Raw genomic sequence first — 18,583 nt, 5'->3', positions numbered from 1 at the left:
ACTTTGTTCTTTCCAGTGCCCTCCAAACTTGTCACTTTCGTCTCTCTCCGTTTTAGATTCATTGCATATCCTTTTCAGATTCTTTTTACAGCTCCCTAGTTCCTTCTCCTTCATCTCGTTTTATAGCTCTTGAAAATCTCCCTTTCTTTTTGCTCTTCCCCTTATGGTACCTACTAAAACCTTAGAAAAGAAATGTATATTCTAAAACTTCTGTGAGCTTCTAAGTGACGCTGAGCATGCTCAGTAGCTAGGTCAGGTTTTGTCGCCAGCAGCTGCCCTGATTCGACCTCTCCAAAAATAGACGTTTAACTCTTTGAACGCCTGTTTAAAGATGTAATTCTTTTTGCTCTCTCCTCATTCAAGGTTCAAAGGGAGGCAGCGAGGATTCCAAGGTCCCACCGCTCCCTCAGCCAATGAGGAGCCTGAGAGGGAGGAGCCTGGGGCGGCTTGGTGCAGCTTGAGCTTCTGAGGGATTCATCCCCGTAGATGCCGTGGAGTCTGAGCTCTGCTGCATCTGTCACAGCAGAGCAACATTAAAAACAAAAACACAAAACAGAAAACAGAAGAGGAGAAATGCTGCAGACTATGGAACGCTGTAGGACTTTCTGAAACATTTGCCGGGGATTCCCGTGGAGCATGATCTTTTAAAAACCAATTCTTTTCGAAGCCTGTTTGGGTAACTGGGAAAATGACAAATATGCTAAATGCAGCAGCTGATCGGGTGAAATGGACCAGATCGAGTGCTGCTAAAAGGGCTGCCTGCCTGGTGGCTGCGGCATATGCTCTGAAAACACTCTACCCCATCATTGGCAAGCGTTTAAAGCAATCTGGCCACAGGAAGAAAAAAGAAGCAGTTTATCCGGCTGCAGAGAACAGAGAAATACTGCATTGCACCGAGAACACTTGTAAAAAACCTTGTCCTGGAGTTAACGCAGATTTTTTCAAACAGCTCCTAGAACTTCGGAAAATTCTCTTTCCAAAACTTGTGACAACTGAAACAGGCTGGCTCTGCCTCCACTCGGTGGCTCTAATCTCAAGAACCTTTCTGTCTATCTATGTGGCTGGTCTGGATGGAAAAATCGTGAAAAGCATTGTGGAAAAGAAGCCTCGGACTTTCATCATCAAATTAACCAAGTGGCTTATGATTGCCATCCCTGCCACCTTTGTTAACAGTGCAATCAGGTACCTGGAGTGCAAACTGGCTTTGGCCTTCAGAACTCGTCTGGTAGACCATGCCTATGAAACCTATTTTACAAATCAGACTTATTATAAGGTGATCAACATGGATGGGAGGCTGGCAAACCCTGACCAGTCTCTTACTGAGGATATTATGATGTTCTCCCAGTCTGTGGCTCACTTATATTCCAATCTGACCAAGCCTATTTTAGATGTAATCCTGACCTCCTATACGCTTATCCAGACGGCTACATCCCGAGGAGCGAGTCCTATTGGGCCCACCATATTAGCAGGACTTGTGGTATATGCCACGGCTAAAGTTTTGAAAGCCTGCTCTCCCAAATTTGGTAAATTGGTGGCTGAAGAAGCTCACAGAAAAGGCTATTTGCGGTATGTGCACTCCAGAATTATAGCCAATGTCGAAGAAATTGCCTTTTACAGAGGACATAAGGTAAGATAGAAATTAAGGTGATGAGTGAAATGTGAGACTCTTCCAGCTGCCACTGCAGTGCTAGATACCATCTGTTGTCCTGTTGATGGACCCACTTCTTTAGCGTTTTAGATTTCTATGACATCTAAACCTGTATTGAAATATATGCTTCCTTACCTTTCTAATTACAAGCTGTTCAAGAACTGTGAAGTGCAAACTTCTCTGAAGATTCATGGGGATAAGATTTTCAGCAACCTGAAAAAGCAGTCTACTTTCCTCAGCTACCCAAATATGCTCAGAATTCTCTCCAAAGCATTTGCCTAAAACATAAATTCCAACTGGTTGGTCTTAGCATTAGAGGGAAATATTTGTTTGGAAACTCAGTAAACACATTTTCACCAGGATAGAAAATTTAGGATGGTATTCTTGCTGTTATTGTTGTCATTGTTCCTTTGTTTTTCAAGAGGGGGGAAAAACCCATGCTTTTATGTGAAAGACATGTTTGACAGTTTTGCATGTCTGGTCAATGGAGTGACCTCAGTCCTCAGAATTGCAGGAGAATGTGTCTCACAAATAGTATTTGCATTAGTCTTAGTTAATGTTCAGCACCATAGTTTGAGACAAATTTAAAAAGGCAGAGAAATGAAATTTTGCCTAGCTTTGAGGGAAAACCTAAGATTATAGAAGAAATGAGGATGAGAAAAGGCGTCCCAGAATGTTATTTTTAAATATTAAAGATTTTCAACATTAAGTAGGTCCCTAAAATAGTTAGCCTAATTACATAAGCTTGCAGTGCATTAAAGTAACTTCAGAATATTAACTATGATGGAAATTTTAAAGGTGATCCATCTGAAATCTTAATACAAATGAATTTGCAAATGAAATATTAAGAATTCTAAAGCTGAAAATGGTATTTTAATTACCAAAGAGAATCATTTAATTTTTGAAGCATCTTCAATTATCAAAAAAAATTTAAAGTAGTAGCAGCCTGAAGAAGATTTAAAGCAAATATAGGACTTCTATTTCCACTTGAAAATTGGTCTCATGTGTTATATTAATCATACTGATTGGTCATTCCTCTTGACTCATTGAACTAAGTGATGTAAATTACAGCATGCCGTAGGCTTCTTGCATTTAAAACAAAATCCAGTAGAGTTAGTTCAAAAGTGGAGTCTAATTACACATGTATGTGTCATGTTTTTATTTTTAGGTATTTTTGGTTCAATCAAAAAAAGATAAGGTTCTAACATTGTTTATTCTTTTACAGGATATTATTTAATTTTAATATCTTATACATATCATTTTGAAATCATAATTATAAATCACTTATGTGTATTTTATACTTTACATTATATTGACTGAGTATTATGGTTTTTTAAAAAATAATACAGGTTACCCAAACTAGATAATAATGCTTACTCCTGATAGTTATCTGTATTTATTACCTTTAGAATCATAGATAATGCTATACTAAATAAAACAAAATAGTATGTTCTTATCTTTTAAGAAAGTCCTCAAACATACACTATTTAATTTTATAGCTCATACTAGGTTAATTCTTATCTCTTTTTCCCTCCATAGGTAGAAATGAAGCAACTCCAGAAAAGTTACAAAGCTTTAGCAGATCAGATGAACCTCATTTTATCCAAACGTTTGTGGTACATCATGATAGAGCAATTCTTGATGAAGTATGTTTGGAGCAGCAGTGGACTAATTATGGTGGCTGTACCTATTATCACTGCAACTGGCTTTGCAGATGGTGGTAATGACATTTATGCTTAATCTCAAGTATTTGTTTAAGATTAGTTCTCTTGAAGGTGTCACTGCTGGTTTTGTGTGAGTGAAACTGTGTCTGCAGTCATTATTCTATGGTCATTACTGGTCAGAAAAAAGTCACAGACCTTGAACATCCAATAATAAGATCAGCCATGTTAAAAAAAAAAAAAAAAAAGACAAAGAGCTCTAAACACCTTTCTAGCTCTGAAATATTTCAGAGATCTCTGATGCAGTGTTTCTAGGAGGTCACCTTGAGCAATTTTAATTATTCTGCCTAAGACACAATGATTCTCTAGTTTGCACTTAAATTCATAACAAAATAATACCTTCAAAACGAGTATTATACAAGTTATCTCCATGTGTTGTAAACTTCAGTTCTGCACATCCTATGCTTTTAGTCTATAAATATTCTATAACTGGATTGGCCCTGACTTGTGATTTGAAGAACTGGTTGACTACATGAAGGAACCAGGAATATTGTATCAGGGAATGTTTCATGCCATAGAACAAGGTCTCCTCTACTTACAGGTAATAGCAATAACAACCTATGTAGCATGACTTAGTGGCATTGTGGAGGTAGAGGTTAGCAAGTTGCAGGCATCTAATTCTATTCTATTACTATCGCAGTAGTTTTTACCAACATTTTCATCCTTTGGAATAACTAAAAAAGATAAGGGCAAGAAGGACAACATTAAAATGTTGTATTAAAAACCTAACATGGGAGTTTGGGTTATAATTGGCAAGGACGGGGAGAATTAATTAAAGGAGGATTGTTTTCTCTTCTTCTTCCAAAATATTCTCCCTCCTCTTTAAAAACCACTTGACCAAAATTGGCCTTGGTGTTGAAGGCGCTAGAGAAAAGCATGGGCTTTGTAATGAGACAGAGATTTGCTCAAATCTTGGCTTTCCCTCTTCCTGCCTGTATCCTCTAAGTCATGTTAATTAAACTTTATAAAAATCAGTTTCCCCATCTATAAAATGAAAAACAGAAAGGCTACTTCAGAGAATCATTGTGAGGATTTAGTAAAATAATATTTATAAAGTACAGAGCATACTTTTGCTGTTCTTGACATATGATGACAATTATTACCTAGAAAACAAAAGACTAATAACACTAATAACAGTGTGACAGAATTCACACTATATTACAGTTATCTTAGGTATAGAATTGAGAATCAGTAGTTATTTATTTGAAGTCATCTAATAAAAACAAAGACAAAATGACCTTTTCTTTAATATATTGAAACTGTGCTTCAATGCTTTACCCAATTCTTACAAAAATATTTGTCAAATTTGAGTCATTCTTAACCTAAAATTGTTCACTTTAGTAAATTAAGATTTGTCAATCCTTTGTGATGAGTACTATACATACACCAAATATATTCTACATCATAACTCTCTAATAGCCAATGTATTAAGACTGCTGGGAAAACTAAATTTCATCTATTTTCATACTTTATTTTTTTAAAATAATTTTAATAAGTTTATATTGAAAAGAGCATTGTTAGTAATAATATTTTTAGACTTAATCCTTCCATAATGAAATGATTATTTTTTCAGAAGAGTATTAGAGAAAAAAAGACACTTAAAAACCTATGGTCTTAAGATTAGTTTTACTAAGAAACTTGACAAAATCATCAGATATTCATAGTGAGTCTCTTTAAATTTATGGATAAAAGTTTCATATGTAATGTATATTAGAGATACCCCAATGACAAGATTATGGTGTAGTTATGTTATTCCTTGGAAGCACTGGTCTTATTAGAAAACCCTGAAGTATTCAACATGGAACAGAGAAAATGTGGTTATTAATGGTGACAAATTAACCCCACAGAGACAAGTTAGAAGTAAACAGTGTGTGCAAAGGATCTAAAAGTCTTACTTCTACAGGTGATGTAATAAGATGTTTAGAAATAACTCTTATAAATCCTGAAAATATCTTATTAACCTAAAGAAACATTAAAATTTTAAATAGAAATTATGATAATAATTACATTTATGCAAATGAACAAGGTAATTCTTAAAGCTTCCTTCAGAAGAAAATTTTATACAAAGAGAAGCAATAAGACAATTATTTATTTTTCAATTTATTTTTTTAGATAATGATATGTCTTTGAGGCTGTAGGTCTTGGAATTACATACCCTATATTCTTTTTTTTTTTTTTTTTAGAGATTTTATTTATTTATTTGACAGAGAAATCACAAGTAGGCAGAGAGGCAGACAGAGAGAGAAGGGGAAGCAGGCTCGCCGTTGAGCAAAGAGCCCGATGCAGGGCTCGATCCCAGGACCCTGGGATCATGACCTGAGCCGAAGGCAGAGGCTTTAACCCACTGAGCCACCCAGGCGCCCCATATCCTATATTCTAATGTTGTCTTCAATCTTAATTTACACATATGCCCTGCATTGTCCCTTATGTTAGAGATGAACCAAGTACATGATACTGTGTATTTTAAGACAAAAATACATGGAAAAAAGTGGGTGAATAAAAGAGATATGGCAAAGAAAAAAGGAGAAAAAGTAGAATAGAGAAAAGAAAGAAAAGAATAGAGAAAGAAGCAGGCCCCTGCTCAAATTTTGACTCTGCTGTTTAATACTTATCCATCCTTGAGAAAGTTACATAAGTTTTTATGTCCCAGCTTTCCCATCTTAACTATAGGGATAAGAATATATATCTCACAGAATTGTTAGGAAATTATATATAAAGCATTTAATGTGCTTTGAAACAGTCCTTGGTGTAGAGTTAAAACTTAGGTGGAAGCAATTGTTAATATTTACTATATTCCTACTGTGTGAGTACTGGAGTCAGATTTTCTAGTTTCAAATGCTGGGTCATTTGCTTACTATGTAAGGCTGCGACTATGGGCAAATCATTTAACCATTTTGAGCTTCAATTTTCTCAGTTCCAAAATGGGGGAAATTATAGCAAGGTAGTTACAAGGATTAAGGAAGATGGCATGTGTGAAACTTAGAATATTGCCTGCCTCATAAGAAAGGCTCAATAGATGTTTGCTGGCATGGTTATTGTAGTTAAAGGAACAAAGCATTTGGAAATGATTAGCAAACCAGAGGTAAAAACGCCAATAGGAGGAAGAGCATGCATAATTTTTTTTTTTTGGAGGAGATAAGAAAAATGGTTCTACAATAGTTTTGTAATACTATTTACTTACAACTTTAAGTGAAATCTTATGGTAAGGACAGGATTATGTTTATATTTAAGTTCCCATTATGAAATTGCAAATGGAATCATGCTATTTTCACATGAAAAGAGGAGCTTCTGAGTCATCTAGTGTGGAGCCCCAGAATTGCACAAATGGTTAGTGGAAGCATGAAGGATAGAAGACACCATATAATTCCTAGTGCACTGCCTTTTTGCCCTTCACAATGCTGCCTCCATATTACCTGCATTGGAAATTGCTCTAGAAGGTATTTAACTTAGTTTGACACTAAGTAATCATGTGACCAAATGGTTGAAAAAGAGGCACTGGAATGGTTAATTATGTATATTTTCTATTTTGTTTTTTATAAGATATTACCCCCTTTATTTTATATTAAGAGAGAGACTGAAATTATATGAAGAAAATAGTTACCTGGGAGCTGCCATCTCAATTTTTTAAATTTAAAGTTCCAGTATAGTTAACATAGTGTTATATTAGCTTCAGGTGTTCAATATTGTGATTCAGCAATTCCATCCATCACCTGGAAGCCATCAAGGAAAGTGCACGCCTTAATCTCCAGCACCTACTTCACACATCTCCCCCATCTGCCTCCCATCTGATAGCCATTCTAGTTAAGAGCTTGTTTCTTGGTTTCTCTCTCTCTCAGTCTTCTTTATTTTTCTTTGCTCATTCATTTTCTTTCTTAAATGCCACATAAGTGAAATCATATAGTATTTGCCTTTCTCTGACTGACTCATTTCAATTAGCATTGTAATCTCTAACTCTTGTTGTTGCAACTCAACTGTTGTTGCAAATGGTAAGATTTCATTCTTTTTTATGGCTGAATATATTCCATTATGTATGTATACCACATCTTTTCTATCCATTCACCAGTTGATGGACACTTGGGCTGCTTCCATACTTTGGCTATTGTAAATAATGTTGCTATAAACATAGGGGTGCGTGTATCCCTTTGAATACGTTTTTTTGTATTCTTCAGGTAAGTTCCCCTTACTGAAGATTACTAGATCATATGGTAGTTCTACTTTTAATTTTTTGAGGAACCTCCACACTGTTTTCCAAAGTGGCAGCACCACTTTGCCTTCCCTCCAACAGTGCACAAAGGTTCCTTTTCCTCTACATCTTTGCCAACACTTGTTTCTTGTGTTCGGGTTTTAGCCATTCTGACAGATGTGAGGTGATACCTCATTATAGTTTTGACATACATTTCCCTGATAATGAGTGATGTTGAGCATCTTTTCTGTGTCTGTTGGTCATCTAGTTTCCCCTCAATTTTTTTAATGTTATAGGCCACTTTTCTTCTCTTTGTATCAAGAACAGTTCTAGGCAAGGCGAGAGAAAGCTGTTTATAGGTCCTTCCTGCCACTATTATCACCTAGTAACATGGGTGATGTTTTTTATTCCTAAAATGTACCTCTAATAAGGCTATATCCATAACTCTTGTTGTATTAGTGTTTCATATTCTAATGTAAAATTATTGGAATATAATTTTATATTATGGGTCAATTTGAATATACTTCTTCTCCTATTGACCAATTATTTAACAGTAATTAGCAAAACACATGAAAGATATACTTTTAAGCTATAATTAGCTATCCCTATTACATAGCTATATTTGGCAGATGGAATTTTTAAAGTATAACATACAGGCCATAAGGACCCAGTCGCTAGTGTACCACTCAATGAACTGCCACAAAGTTAACACATATACATAATCACTAGTCACAAAAAATAGAAACATACCTTCATCCCGGGACCCCTAGCTCCTTCCAATTTTATCCCCATCCTCAGTCCACTATCGCATCCCCAACCTATTCCTGCCCCAAACATGCCGCAGTAAAGGTAATTATTTTACTAACCATTGATCAGTGTTTGCTGGGTTTGAAATTTGTATGAATAGTATCATACAGTATGTATGAGAGTTCTAGTTGCTCCACAAGCATTTGTTAATGTTTGATATCAGTCTTTTTCATTTTAGTGTTTTCGTGAGTGCATAGTGGTACATCGTTGTGGTTTTAATTTAAATTTCTCTGATGACTAATGAAATTAAGTACTTTCTATTTGTTTACTTGCCATTTGGGTAGCCTTTCTTATGAAGTATCAATGATTTTTTTGTTCACTTTTAAATCTTATCTGTTTTTTTTTCTTATTGGTTTCAAAGCTCTTATGTACTCTGTAATGTGACTTTCATCAGACATACACACACACACAAATACCAGTTTTCCCATTCTATTCATACTTTTCAGTCTGTTAACAGTGTGTAAGAGGAGTTCATAATTTTAACCTAGTTCAATTTATCAATCATTTTTTTGTGTGGGATTAGTGGTTTTATGCTCTGTTTAAGAAACACTTGCCTAATCCAAGGACATAAAGATAATTTCCTATTTTATCTTCCAGAATTTTATTGGTTTTACTTTCACATGGGGATCTTCAAACCAATTAGATTTGATATTTATATATGGTATGAGGTAGGAGAAGACCATCAGTTTTTGCTGAGATTTGTCAAGGTGATAGTTTTCAATTAGCAACTGTTGCACCTGGGATAAACCTCATTGGTTAGGATACTGCCATTGCACAAAGCTTGAGATTTGTCAAGATGATAAGGGTAAAGTGTAAATGAAAAGAAATAAACTCAGGTTATAAGTCCAAAGAAAAATCACAGACGAATAACCAACTTTTTTTTAACTTTTAAAAAATTAATACACTTAATTTTCTTAGATCAGTTTTTAGCTTATGGAAAAAAATGATCAGAAAAAATTCCAAATGTCTCCTCTCCTCCACAGTTTCTCCCATTATTTACATCCTGTATTTGTGTGGTCCATTTGTTACAACTGATGAATCCATATGTATGCATTATTAACTGAAGTGCATAATTTACGTTAGGGTGTATTTCTTTGCATTGTACACTTGCATAGGTTTTGACAAGTGTCTAATGACATAATTTTTGTTTCTAAATCCTTTCTCACCTTTTCAGTGAGTAATAGCAGATGTCACCATTTTCAATACAATACCTTTTATTAGTGGAGCTGGAAAGTAGCAGTAAGATGGGCAGATAGAATGTTAAATATTATATCAAGTGAGAAACATTTGACAAAACGTTTAAAATATTTGGTGAGGAAAATAAAATGGGTTGACCTATGATACAAAATAAATGAGCTCCTGAGGTCATGAATTTATATTCTGAAACTAAGGAATCTGTTTTTTTCACAGAGGTTATGCAATTGACTGTTGAGTGCATGACAAAATACTACGGGCACTGTTCTCATAGTACCTGCCAAAAAACAACCAGTAGAATAAAAGTCAGATGAAATCTGTTCACAGCGATTTGTAATTTTGTTGCTAAAAGCATGAAGAAAGCCCAGTAGGCATTAATCTGCCAAAGCAACATGGAAAGTACCATGCCATATCAAATACAAGTCCATCTGTGCTCATGTTTCTCCTTCTTAACAGAGGCTGTCGATGCAAGCTGCTACTCAAACCCCTTTTAACCCAAATTCATAAAATGCCATAATTATTTTAGATCATCAGCCAGATTCTCTATGAGCCAAAACTATTCTTAGAAGTTTAACTGATACAGCAATTCATTATTTTGGTAGTTTGCTGAGAATCATTTGGTAATTTTTTTGTAGCTATCTAAATTTTATCACACACTTAAATGTATTTAAGAATATCTGTGTTCTATTCTCAGTCTAATTATTCAGTCACATCTTTCACTCCTCACTTCTACCATCACTCAAAATCTTTTTTTTTTTTTCATTCTTAGGGAAACTAACTAACTTCAAGGGAACTAAAGGTAGTTCGCAAAGCAGTGACTGACAGTAGAACTAGGAGGGGCCATACTGGACTATCATAGAAGGTCCCCGTGAACATATGGTGATTTTGATGCTCAAACGGAACTTGTGCCTGACACCACCCATACTGTTACATGACAAGGCTATTTATCATTCAATTGACATTGCTTCAAATTTCCTTTCTCTGTGCCATTGCTTATGCTGTACTTGTAGTCTCTTTAAAATTGTACATAGTCTTCAAGGCCTTTCTCATAGTATGCTCCTCCATGATGCATTCCCTGTCTCTTGCAGCTAGAAATTATTTTCTGCCTTCTGCAAACACTTCACATTAACTCTCTTCATAGGTTGCTCTCCACGGTTAGTTAGGAATTTGTCTTCTCTTTCTTACCAAACCATGAGGCCCTTAAGGAAAGAGTCTGAAAATCACATTTATCCTTATATGTCTTATAACACTTTGCCTAAATTCTTGCACATCTAGTTGTTCAGTAAATATCTACTGAGTGAATTCTATCTTATATTATGCATGGATCCCTTCCCAACTCAGCTGAGCTGTCTATGAGCAAGTAAAGGTAAAAGTAGCTGGTAGTCCTAGGAGGGCACAAGTTAAATATCTGCATTGTTATAGAAAAAAAACAAAATAAAACAAAAACAAAAACAAACCAAAAACTTCCACACTGAGATAAACCAGAGAGAAATATATATCAAAAGGGGCCTATGGCTATCTATATCATATCATTCTAATACTTTCACTAGTTTACAGTATTTAATTTAAAACTTTGGAAACAATTTATAGAAGAACCAAATAGAGAATCATACTGATGGGAAGTTTAAAGTAATGACTGGAGAGAATAATTTAGAAGAATAAGACTGAATTGAGTAATATGCAATAATAATAATAATAACTAGAGAAAGTAATAACAGCTAACATTTAGAGCACTTATTATGGGCCAAGGGTTGGGCTACTACTTCATTTGTATTTCACCTTTAAGCCCTACAACAATCCTTTGAGATAGAATTGTTTCAGATATTAGTATTAATTCCCTCATTTACACATGAAAAAATAGGCATAGAGAGGATAACTGGCTTGTTCTACTTATCTTACCATTTGTCAATAAGTGGTAGAGCCTGGATTCAAACCTAGTCTAGGGGTGTCTGGGTGGCTCAGTGGGTTAAAGCCTCTGCCTTCAGCTCAGGTCATGATCCCAGGGTTCTGGGATCAAGCCCCCCATCAGGCTGTCTGCTCAGCGGGGAGCCTGCTTCGTCCTCTCTCTCTGCCTGCCTCTCTGACTATTTGTGATCTCTGTCAAATAAATAAGTAAAATCTTAAAAAAAAAAAAAAAAAGCCCAGTCTAACTCCTACTCTTGACCATAATTCTGCATTGACAGAAATTTAGGATGTTCATCTACCTACCCATTTACTCACCCATGCATTCATTTAGTATACACTGAGGAGTACCATGTGCTAGACACTCTGCTTGGTACTGGGAATAAAGAATACAAAACATAGTCTTGACTTTTAAGGAATTTATAATCCATTGGAAAAGCCAGACAAGGTTTTCCACTCAAACCTATATTAAAGAGTTAACTTTAAGGAAGAAAGAACTAGGCAAGAAAGGAAGGAAGTATTTTAAACTCAGAAGAAATGGCATATGCAAATACCAAAGGATAAACAGAATATTGCATGTTTGAGGTGCTGTGGAATGTAGGGGCAGTTTAGGTGAAACAGATGAACTGAGTCTAGATTATGAAGGTCAGCTAATCTGCAGTTCAATTGAAAGAACCACACTAGAAATATTTGCTTATATTCCAGTTATTAATATTTCTTGACCAAATCCATAGTATTTTATTACCTAGCCATAAGAGGGGTAGAGAATTGGGCACCTGGGTGGCTCAGTTGGTTAAGAGGGGTAGAGAATTGAATTTGGAAAGGGTTAAATGAATGCTAAATGAAAATAGACCTAATTGTTATGAAGTGTATTAACTCTCCTCCTAGAAAAATAATAAAACAAAAGGAAGCTTTAAATAAAATCTGGTACAAATACTCTATTTTCAATAATTCATTAAATTTCTAGGAAATTGCTGATACTAATGAAATATTTACCATGTGGGTTTTTTAGCTGAAATTTCATTTGTAAAAAGAAAATAGTTCACCTGAAAAAACTCAATAGTTTTGTAATTTGCTTTTAGGTCTAGAGGATGGCCAAAAACAAGCTATGGTTAGTGAACGGACAGAAGCCTTTACCACTGCTCGAAATTTATTGGCCTCTGGAGCCGATGCTATTGAAAGGATTATGTCTTCATACAAAGAGGTACTGGTATTTCTTGTTGTCTATTTGATTAAAATAATACATATGAAAATCAAGAAAAATGTAAATTATCAGATATACTTAGCAATTTGGAAACATATCTTTTCTCTACTAAAAATTCCTAAGAGTATAATCAAGATAAAGGGCAGCAACTCCCACATGTATTGCTGCTAATACTCTAGTTTTTACACTCTTAATTGCTCTTAATTGTAACTCCTCTTTTTCTGTCTGTAGTATGACATATTTGTTTTTTTAAAAAGTCTATTATGGTATGGATTCTGGAATCAGAGCACCTAAATTTAAAATCTTGCTCTAGTATGTGCAAATTATGTGAACTTGATCAAGTTTCTTAAACTGTTTGTCTCCTTATCTGTAAAATGCATATAATGTAGCATTACTTGGTAGGGTTGTTGTGAGTTAATATACGTAGAATATTTAAAACAACACATATTTAGGGACGCCTGGGTGGCGCAGTTGGCTGGACGACTGCCTTCGGCTCAGGGCGTGATCCTGGAGTCCCGGGATCGAGTCCCACATCAGGCTCCCAGCTCCATGGGGAGTCTGCTTCGCTCTCTGACCTTCTCCTCGCTCATGCTCTCTCTCACTGTCTCTCTCAAATAAATAAATAAAATCTTTAAAAAAAAAAAAAAATTTCCTGTAAAACAACACATATTTAGAACTCAGTAAGTATTAGCCAATAATATTTATATACCTTGCAGACTTTTACTCATCCTTCATGTCAAGTCAACCCTCACTGACCACATCTAAAACCCTCTTGTGATTCTACTTTCTCTGCAAAGTCTGGGTCTTCCTTCTCTGTGTTCTGGTGCAATACCATGTTATAATTGCCCACCAGACCCTGAGAGGAAAGCAACATCCATTTACTCATCTTTGCATTTTAATATTTGTTTTAATGTGTGGAATATTGCATGTGGTCAAGAAATATTTGCTGAAAAAATGGTAATAAGACTTGTAGATATCAGAGGGTTAAAATTAGAAATTATTCATTTCAGCTATTATATGATATTCCCATGACCAGTTATTTTCACCATTAATTACTCTTGTGACTTTTGTATCAATATGAATCGCCGGAGCATCATTACAAATTCCTCTGCCAATTAAATCATTCTTGAATAGATCATATAAAAGAGTAACAAAGTTTGTGATTTGCTCACAAAATTTTTAGTGTCCTTCAACAACTGATTTATCGAATTGGGGTTCCTTAAAAAAGTAAAACCAGGGTGCCTGGCTGGTTCAGTTTGTTAAGCGTTTGGCCTTAAGCTCAGGTCATCATCCTAGGGTTGTACGATTGAGCCCTCATTGGGCTCCCTACTTGTAGGGAAGCCTGCTTCTCCCTCTCCCATCCCCCCTGCTGTTCTCTCTCTTACTGTGTCTCTGTCAAATAAATAGTTAAGATTTTTACAAAAAATAAAAATAATACAAATAAAAAAGTAAAACCAATTGTTTAGGGTCACATACCAAAACAACTCCGTTTTTTAAAATTTTTTTCAGTGGCGCCTGGGTGCCTTAGTCAGTTAAGTGGCTGACTCTCAGTGTCTGCTGAGGTCATGATCTCAGGATCCTGGGATCAAGCCTTACCACCCACGCACACCTCCCCACCCCTAACACCCCCACCCCTTGCCCAGCCCTTGTGTCTGCTGCATCCTCAACCTGAGAGTTAGATGGTGGATTCTCTCTCTCCTCTGCCCCTGCCCCTGCTTTTGCTCACACATGCTCTCTTTCTCTCTAGCTCTCTCAAATAAATAAATAAATAAATAAATCTTTAATTTTTTTTTCAAGTAGTAATTTTGATAATCTATATATAGATAGAGTTTTAGGGATAGGTTTTTTTGATGTAACAAATCCCTTATTAAAATTAAATGACAAATCAAAATTTTATCCATCTCATATTAAAATACGTTGCTATCTAAAGTATTTCACAGTCAATATTCACAGAAAGAATATTGACCAGTTTTTCTATATTGTATCTAATACAGGAAATAATTGCATTTTGCTTTATTTTCCCTGGGTGTGCTTGGGATCATAGAATGCTTACTTCCTAAGAATCTTACTACCACTGTGACAGCACAGGAAAGCCCCAAGCCTTCTCTCTGCTAGTTCCACAGGGAACAAGATCTCTTTTCAGTATAAGAGTCCCAGGGCAAACTCCCTGCCATGTATACCAAAGTCATTTGGCCACAGTCACCTTCTCCGATTTTTTGAGACGCTCTGCCCACTCCATCCTACATCCTACTGTATTAACTCATTGCCTCCTGCCTTTCTTTGACCCATGCATTTAATTTTTGGATTTTTTTCTCTATGCAAATATATTTACCTCAGTTTCTTTTGAATCTGTGTTTTGTTAATTCTTAGCTGTTTTCCTCCACTAGGGAACTCAAGAGATTCTTCAAGATAACATTTTAGAAATTACTTCTTAAATTGTTACAACATTAATATATAGAAATGCAATGCTAATGACAGTGGCAACATGCAGTGGAAGGCTTTTGATAAAAACACCTACTCAATGGGACGCCTGGGTGGCTCAGTTGGTTAAGCAGCTGCCTTCGGCTCAGGTCATGATCCCAGTGTCCTGGGATCGAGTCCCACATCGGGCTCCTTGCTCGGTGGGGAGCCTGCTTCTCCCTCTGCCTCTGTCTGCCTGTGCTCCTGCTCTCTCTCCCTCTCTCTCTGACAAATAAATAAATAAAATCTTTAAAAAAAAAAAAAAAACACCTACTCATTTATGGCTTCAGTCTTGCACACACATAAATCTTACACAAATGTCAGCATTGTATTGTATTATTCCATGGTTTGTTAGTGACATGCCTTGCTTATTGATGCCAATTTCCTGGTAAATATTCCTAAAAGGGAATGGTTTTTGTGTTTTCCTTTTCACTGAGGAAGATGGTCTTGACAGGAGATGAGTCACCTTTCACATTACCCTGATAACAAGGTGTTCTTGTAACAGAAAAACAGCAGGAGTTTTCTTCTAAATTGGATAACAGGCAGAATAAGAGCAAGACCCCATTCTACTGAGCCTTATGGACTAAAGCAGAGATTGATCTCATTTTATAATCTCACCTAGAATAAAAGTCATATTTAATGTTTTTCTTTGGCCGTACATCATGTTTGGCTTGAAAAGAAGCTGAGCTGTGGGATTTGGACTGAAAAGGATTTCAATCTTTTACTCCCAATATTAATATCCACTGAGGGGTATTTCCTTTGGTAAAGTTCAGGAATGTTGACAATCAATTAGACTCAGAAACATTCATTTCATGATAAGGAAAAAAAAATGTGTTTTTCTTATATTTAAAATCTTCTGTTTTATTTTTTTTTTAAGATTTTTTATTTATTTATTTTACAGAGAGAGAGATCACAAGCAGGCAGAGAGGCAGGCAGAGAGAGACGGAGAAGCAGGTTCCCCACCAAGCAGAGAGCCCAGTCCCAAGACCCTGAAATCATGACCTGAGCCGAAGGCAGGGGCCACCCCACTGAGCCACCCAGGAGTCCCAAATCTTGTTTTAAATTGAAAAAAAAAAAGATGTCAAAACAAAGGATCATTATGACATTAAGTTTTCACAAAATTTCTAATTTTCTGGAAACGAAATTTGTCATGTAAGGGAGCTAAATCAGAAATTTGACTGAAGGATCTTTAGCTGTCACTAACATTCAAAATCTTTACATTTTATTTTGAACCCTGGCTTGAATGAATAATTTTTTACAGGTTTTGTAATTCCAGTCAAACTGATATCGACACCTTGCTGTGTTTCTCTCTTTTACTGTTACTTGTGATAGTTATCAAATGTATTTTTTTTTCATGTAGAGTAAAATAAGATCTTTAAGATTAAATCAGGAAAGCTGATAGGATTGCATATCTTTTTTAAAAAGTCTGTCTTGGATATATTAACTCTATTTTATCCCCTCTGTTGGTTTTAGATCACCGAATTAGCAGGCTATACTGCTCGAGTGTACAATATGTTTTGGGTCTTCGATGAAGTGAAAAGAGGCATTTATAAGAGAGCTGTTGTCATGCAAGAGTCTGAAAGCCACAGCAAGAATGAAGCTAACATAGAAGTACCCCTCAGTGACACGCTGGAGATCAAAGGTACTGAATCAAATGTTTTAAATTTTCCTATACTTAAACATTTACTTTAGCAACAGAACCAAACATTTCTGGAAGATACCTTTTATCATTTACAAAGAACAAATACTTGCTTATTTAAACAGTTCTTCCTAAAATTAGTGTTGCAATTCGAGGAGTGGTGACTAACATTACCATAAGAAAATTATGCTACTTGTATTTAGGACAAATTTCTAGAATTATTTTTGGAAACTGCCCATATGGCAGAACAAATTGTTTGCTTTTAAAATTCAAACACGGAATTAGAGCTAACATCTTATTGTTCTTCATCCTTCCATGTTTTCAAACTTAAGTTTGGTTATCACATTTTTTAAAATTGTACTCTTCTTTGCCTTAATTCCCTTTTTGCTGTGCTGTATCTTCTTTTTTTTTTTTCTTTTTTTTTTTTTAAATCGGAAAGGTCTTTAGTGAAATAAGTAATTATAAAGAATATGGCCTGGGTTCCATCAGATAGAGTTTATCTCATCTTGCTCTCATTATGACATTGACATTAGATTATTGTAAAATCATGTTTCTGAAAAAGATTTTCCAAATATATGCATCAGAATGTCCACATTTACATTAAAATTTGCTCTAGATGTAGATGCAACATGCAATTGCTTTTATAACTTGAACTATTCCTTAACTTTTAGGAAGAGTTATTGATGTGGATCATGGAATTATTTGTGAAAATGTTCCCATAATTACACCAACGGGAGAAGTGGTGGCTTCCAGGCTAAACTTCAAAGTAAGATGATATTCAAGAATCTTCTGATTGTTGCCATCCCACTAATACAAAACAACTCAGAATTCATGTACCTTATGTTAAATACTTGGAGGAGCGTATGGAAAGGAGGGGAAATCAAGAAAGGTATGCACAGTGGCTCAATTACAGAAGCAGTTACTTCCTCAGAAAGCAAAGAGAAAGAGAAATTTGATTTCTACTGCTTTTTTGCCAGGTTGAAAATCAAAATTTCTCAGTGCACTGAGGGCCTGTACAAGGTAACTTCTGGGAACAAAAGAAAAATTCTTCAGAAATTAATATCTGGAAATAAATTTTAATTTTTTCCTTATAGGGATGACTCAAAATATATAAGCCTATACTATAATATATTTACTACAATATAGGGAAAGAGGTCCTTAGCAAGTTTACTTCTGTTATTGTATATTACCTAAATTCAATTTATATTTCCAATAATCACATCTTCCATTTGGAAAAAAAGAGAAGATTCATGGATTGACATTTAGTTTTTAATTTTGTTGAAAATAAGAGATATCTTTTTATTTATTGTTCTATGTCTTGATTGCAAAAACCAAGATGTAAAAATTGCTTAACAAACCTGAAGCCCTAAGTTAAAGCATTGTACAATTTAAACATACATTTTGGAATTCAAGTACAAAATAATTTGCAGATAAGCATAAATGATTATAATGCAGGCATTTAAGCGTAGTTCAAAGACATGATTGGACTTGGTAACAGAATTACGAGCATGAGAATACATGTACAAATTATTTTAGTATGGACCTCAGTATAGGTTTAATTTTAAGGATGGGTTTGCAAATGAATACGAGTGCTGGAAGATGATAAATACTGAACATAGGGAAATTCTGCGTTAATAAATATGAGAAATTGTGGGTTTTTAAAAAGATTTTATTTATTTATTTGACAGAAAGAGAGAGATCACAAGTAGGCGGAGAGACAGGCAAAGAAAGAGAGGGAAGCAGGCTCCCTGCCAAGCAGAGAGCCCAATGCAAGGCTTGATTTCAGGACCCTGAGATCATGACGTGAGCCAAAGGCAGAGGCTTA

General features: G+C 35.3%; 1 protein-coding gene and 1 pseudogene across 1 annotated transcript in view; one reads left to right on the top strand and one right to left on the bottom strand.

The window, feature by feature from the left end:
- Positions 1 to 481: 481 nt before the first annotated feature.
- The window catches only part of ABCD2 (ATP binding cassette subfamily D member 2), a 64,205-nt gene continuing 46,103 nt past the window's right edge, over positions 482 to 18,583 (top strand). Inside the window, exons 1-5 of the mRNA XM_044228186.1 lie at positions 482 to 1,627; positions 3,188 to 3,368; positions 12,538 to 12,659; positions 16,593 to 16,761; positions 17,430 to 17,524. Of these exons, the coding sequence (XP_044084121.1) occupies positions 689 to 1,627; positions 3,188 to 3,368; positions 12,538 to 12,659; positions 16,593 to 16,761; positions 17,430 to 17,524 (1,506 nt within the window). The 5' untranslated portion in view covers positions 482 to 688. The remainder of the gene's footprint in view (positions 1,628 to 3,187; positions 3,369 to 12,537; positions 12,660 to 16,592; positions 16,762 to 17,429; positions 17,525 to 18,583) is intronic.
- On the bottom strand, positions 8,933 to 9,141 carry LOC122892767 (annotated as a pseudogene).

This window comes from Neovison vison, chromosome 12 (genome assembly GCF_020171115.1).
Source record: "Neovison vison isolate M4711 chromosome 12, ASM_NN_V1, whole genome shotgun sequence".
In the NCBI taxonomy this organism is placed as follows: Eukaryota; Metazoa; Chordata; class Mammalia; order Carnivora; family Mustelidae; genus Neogale; species Neogale vison.
Note: the sequence above shows the minus strand (reverse complement) of the source record. Positions and strands in the feature narration are given on the sequence as shown.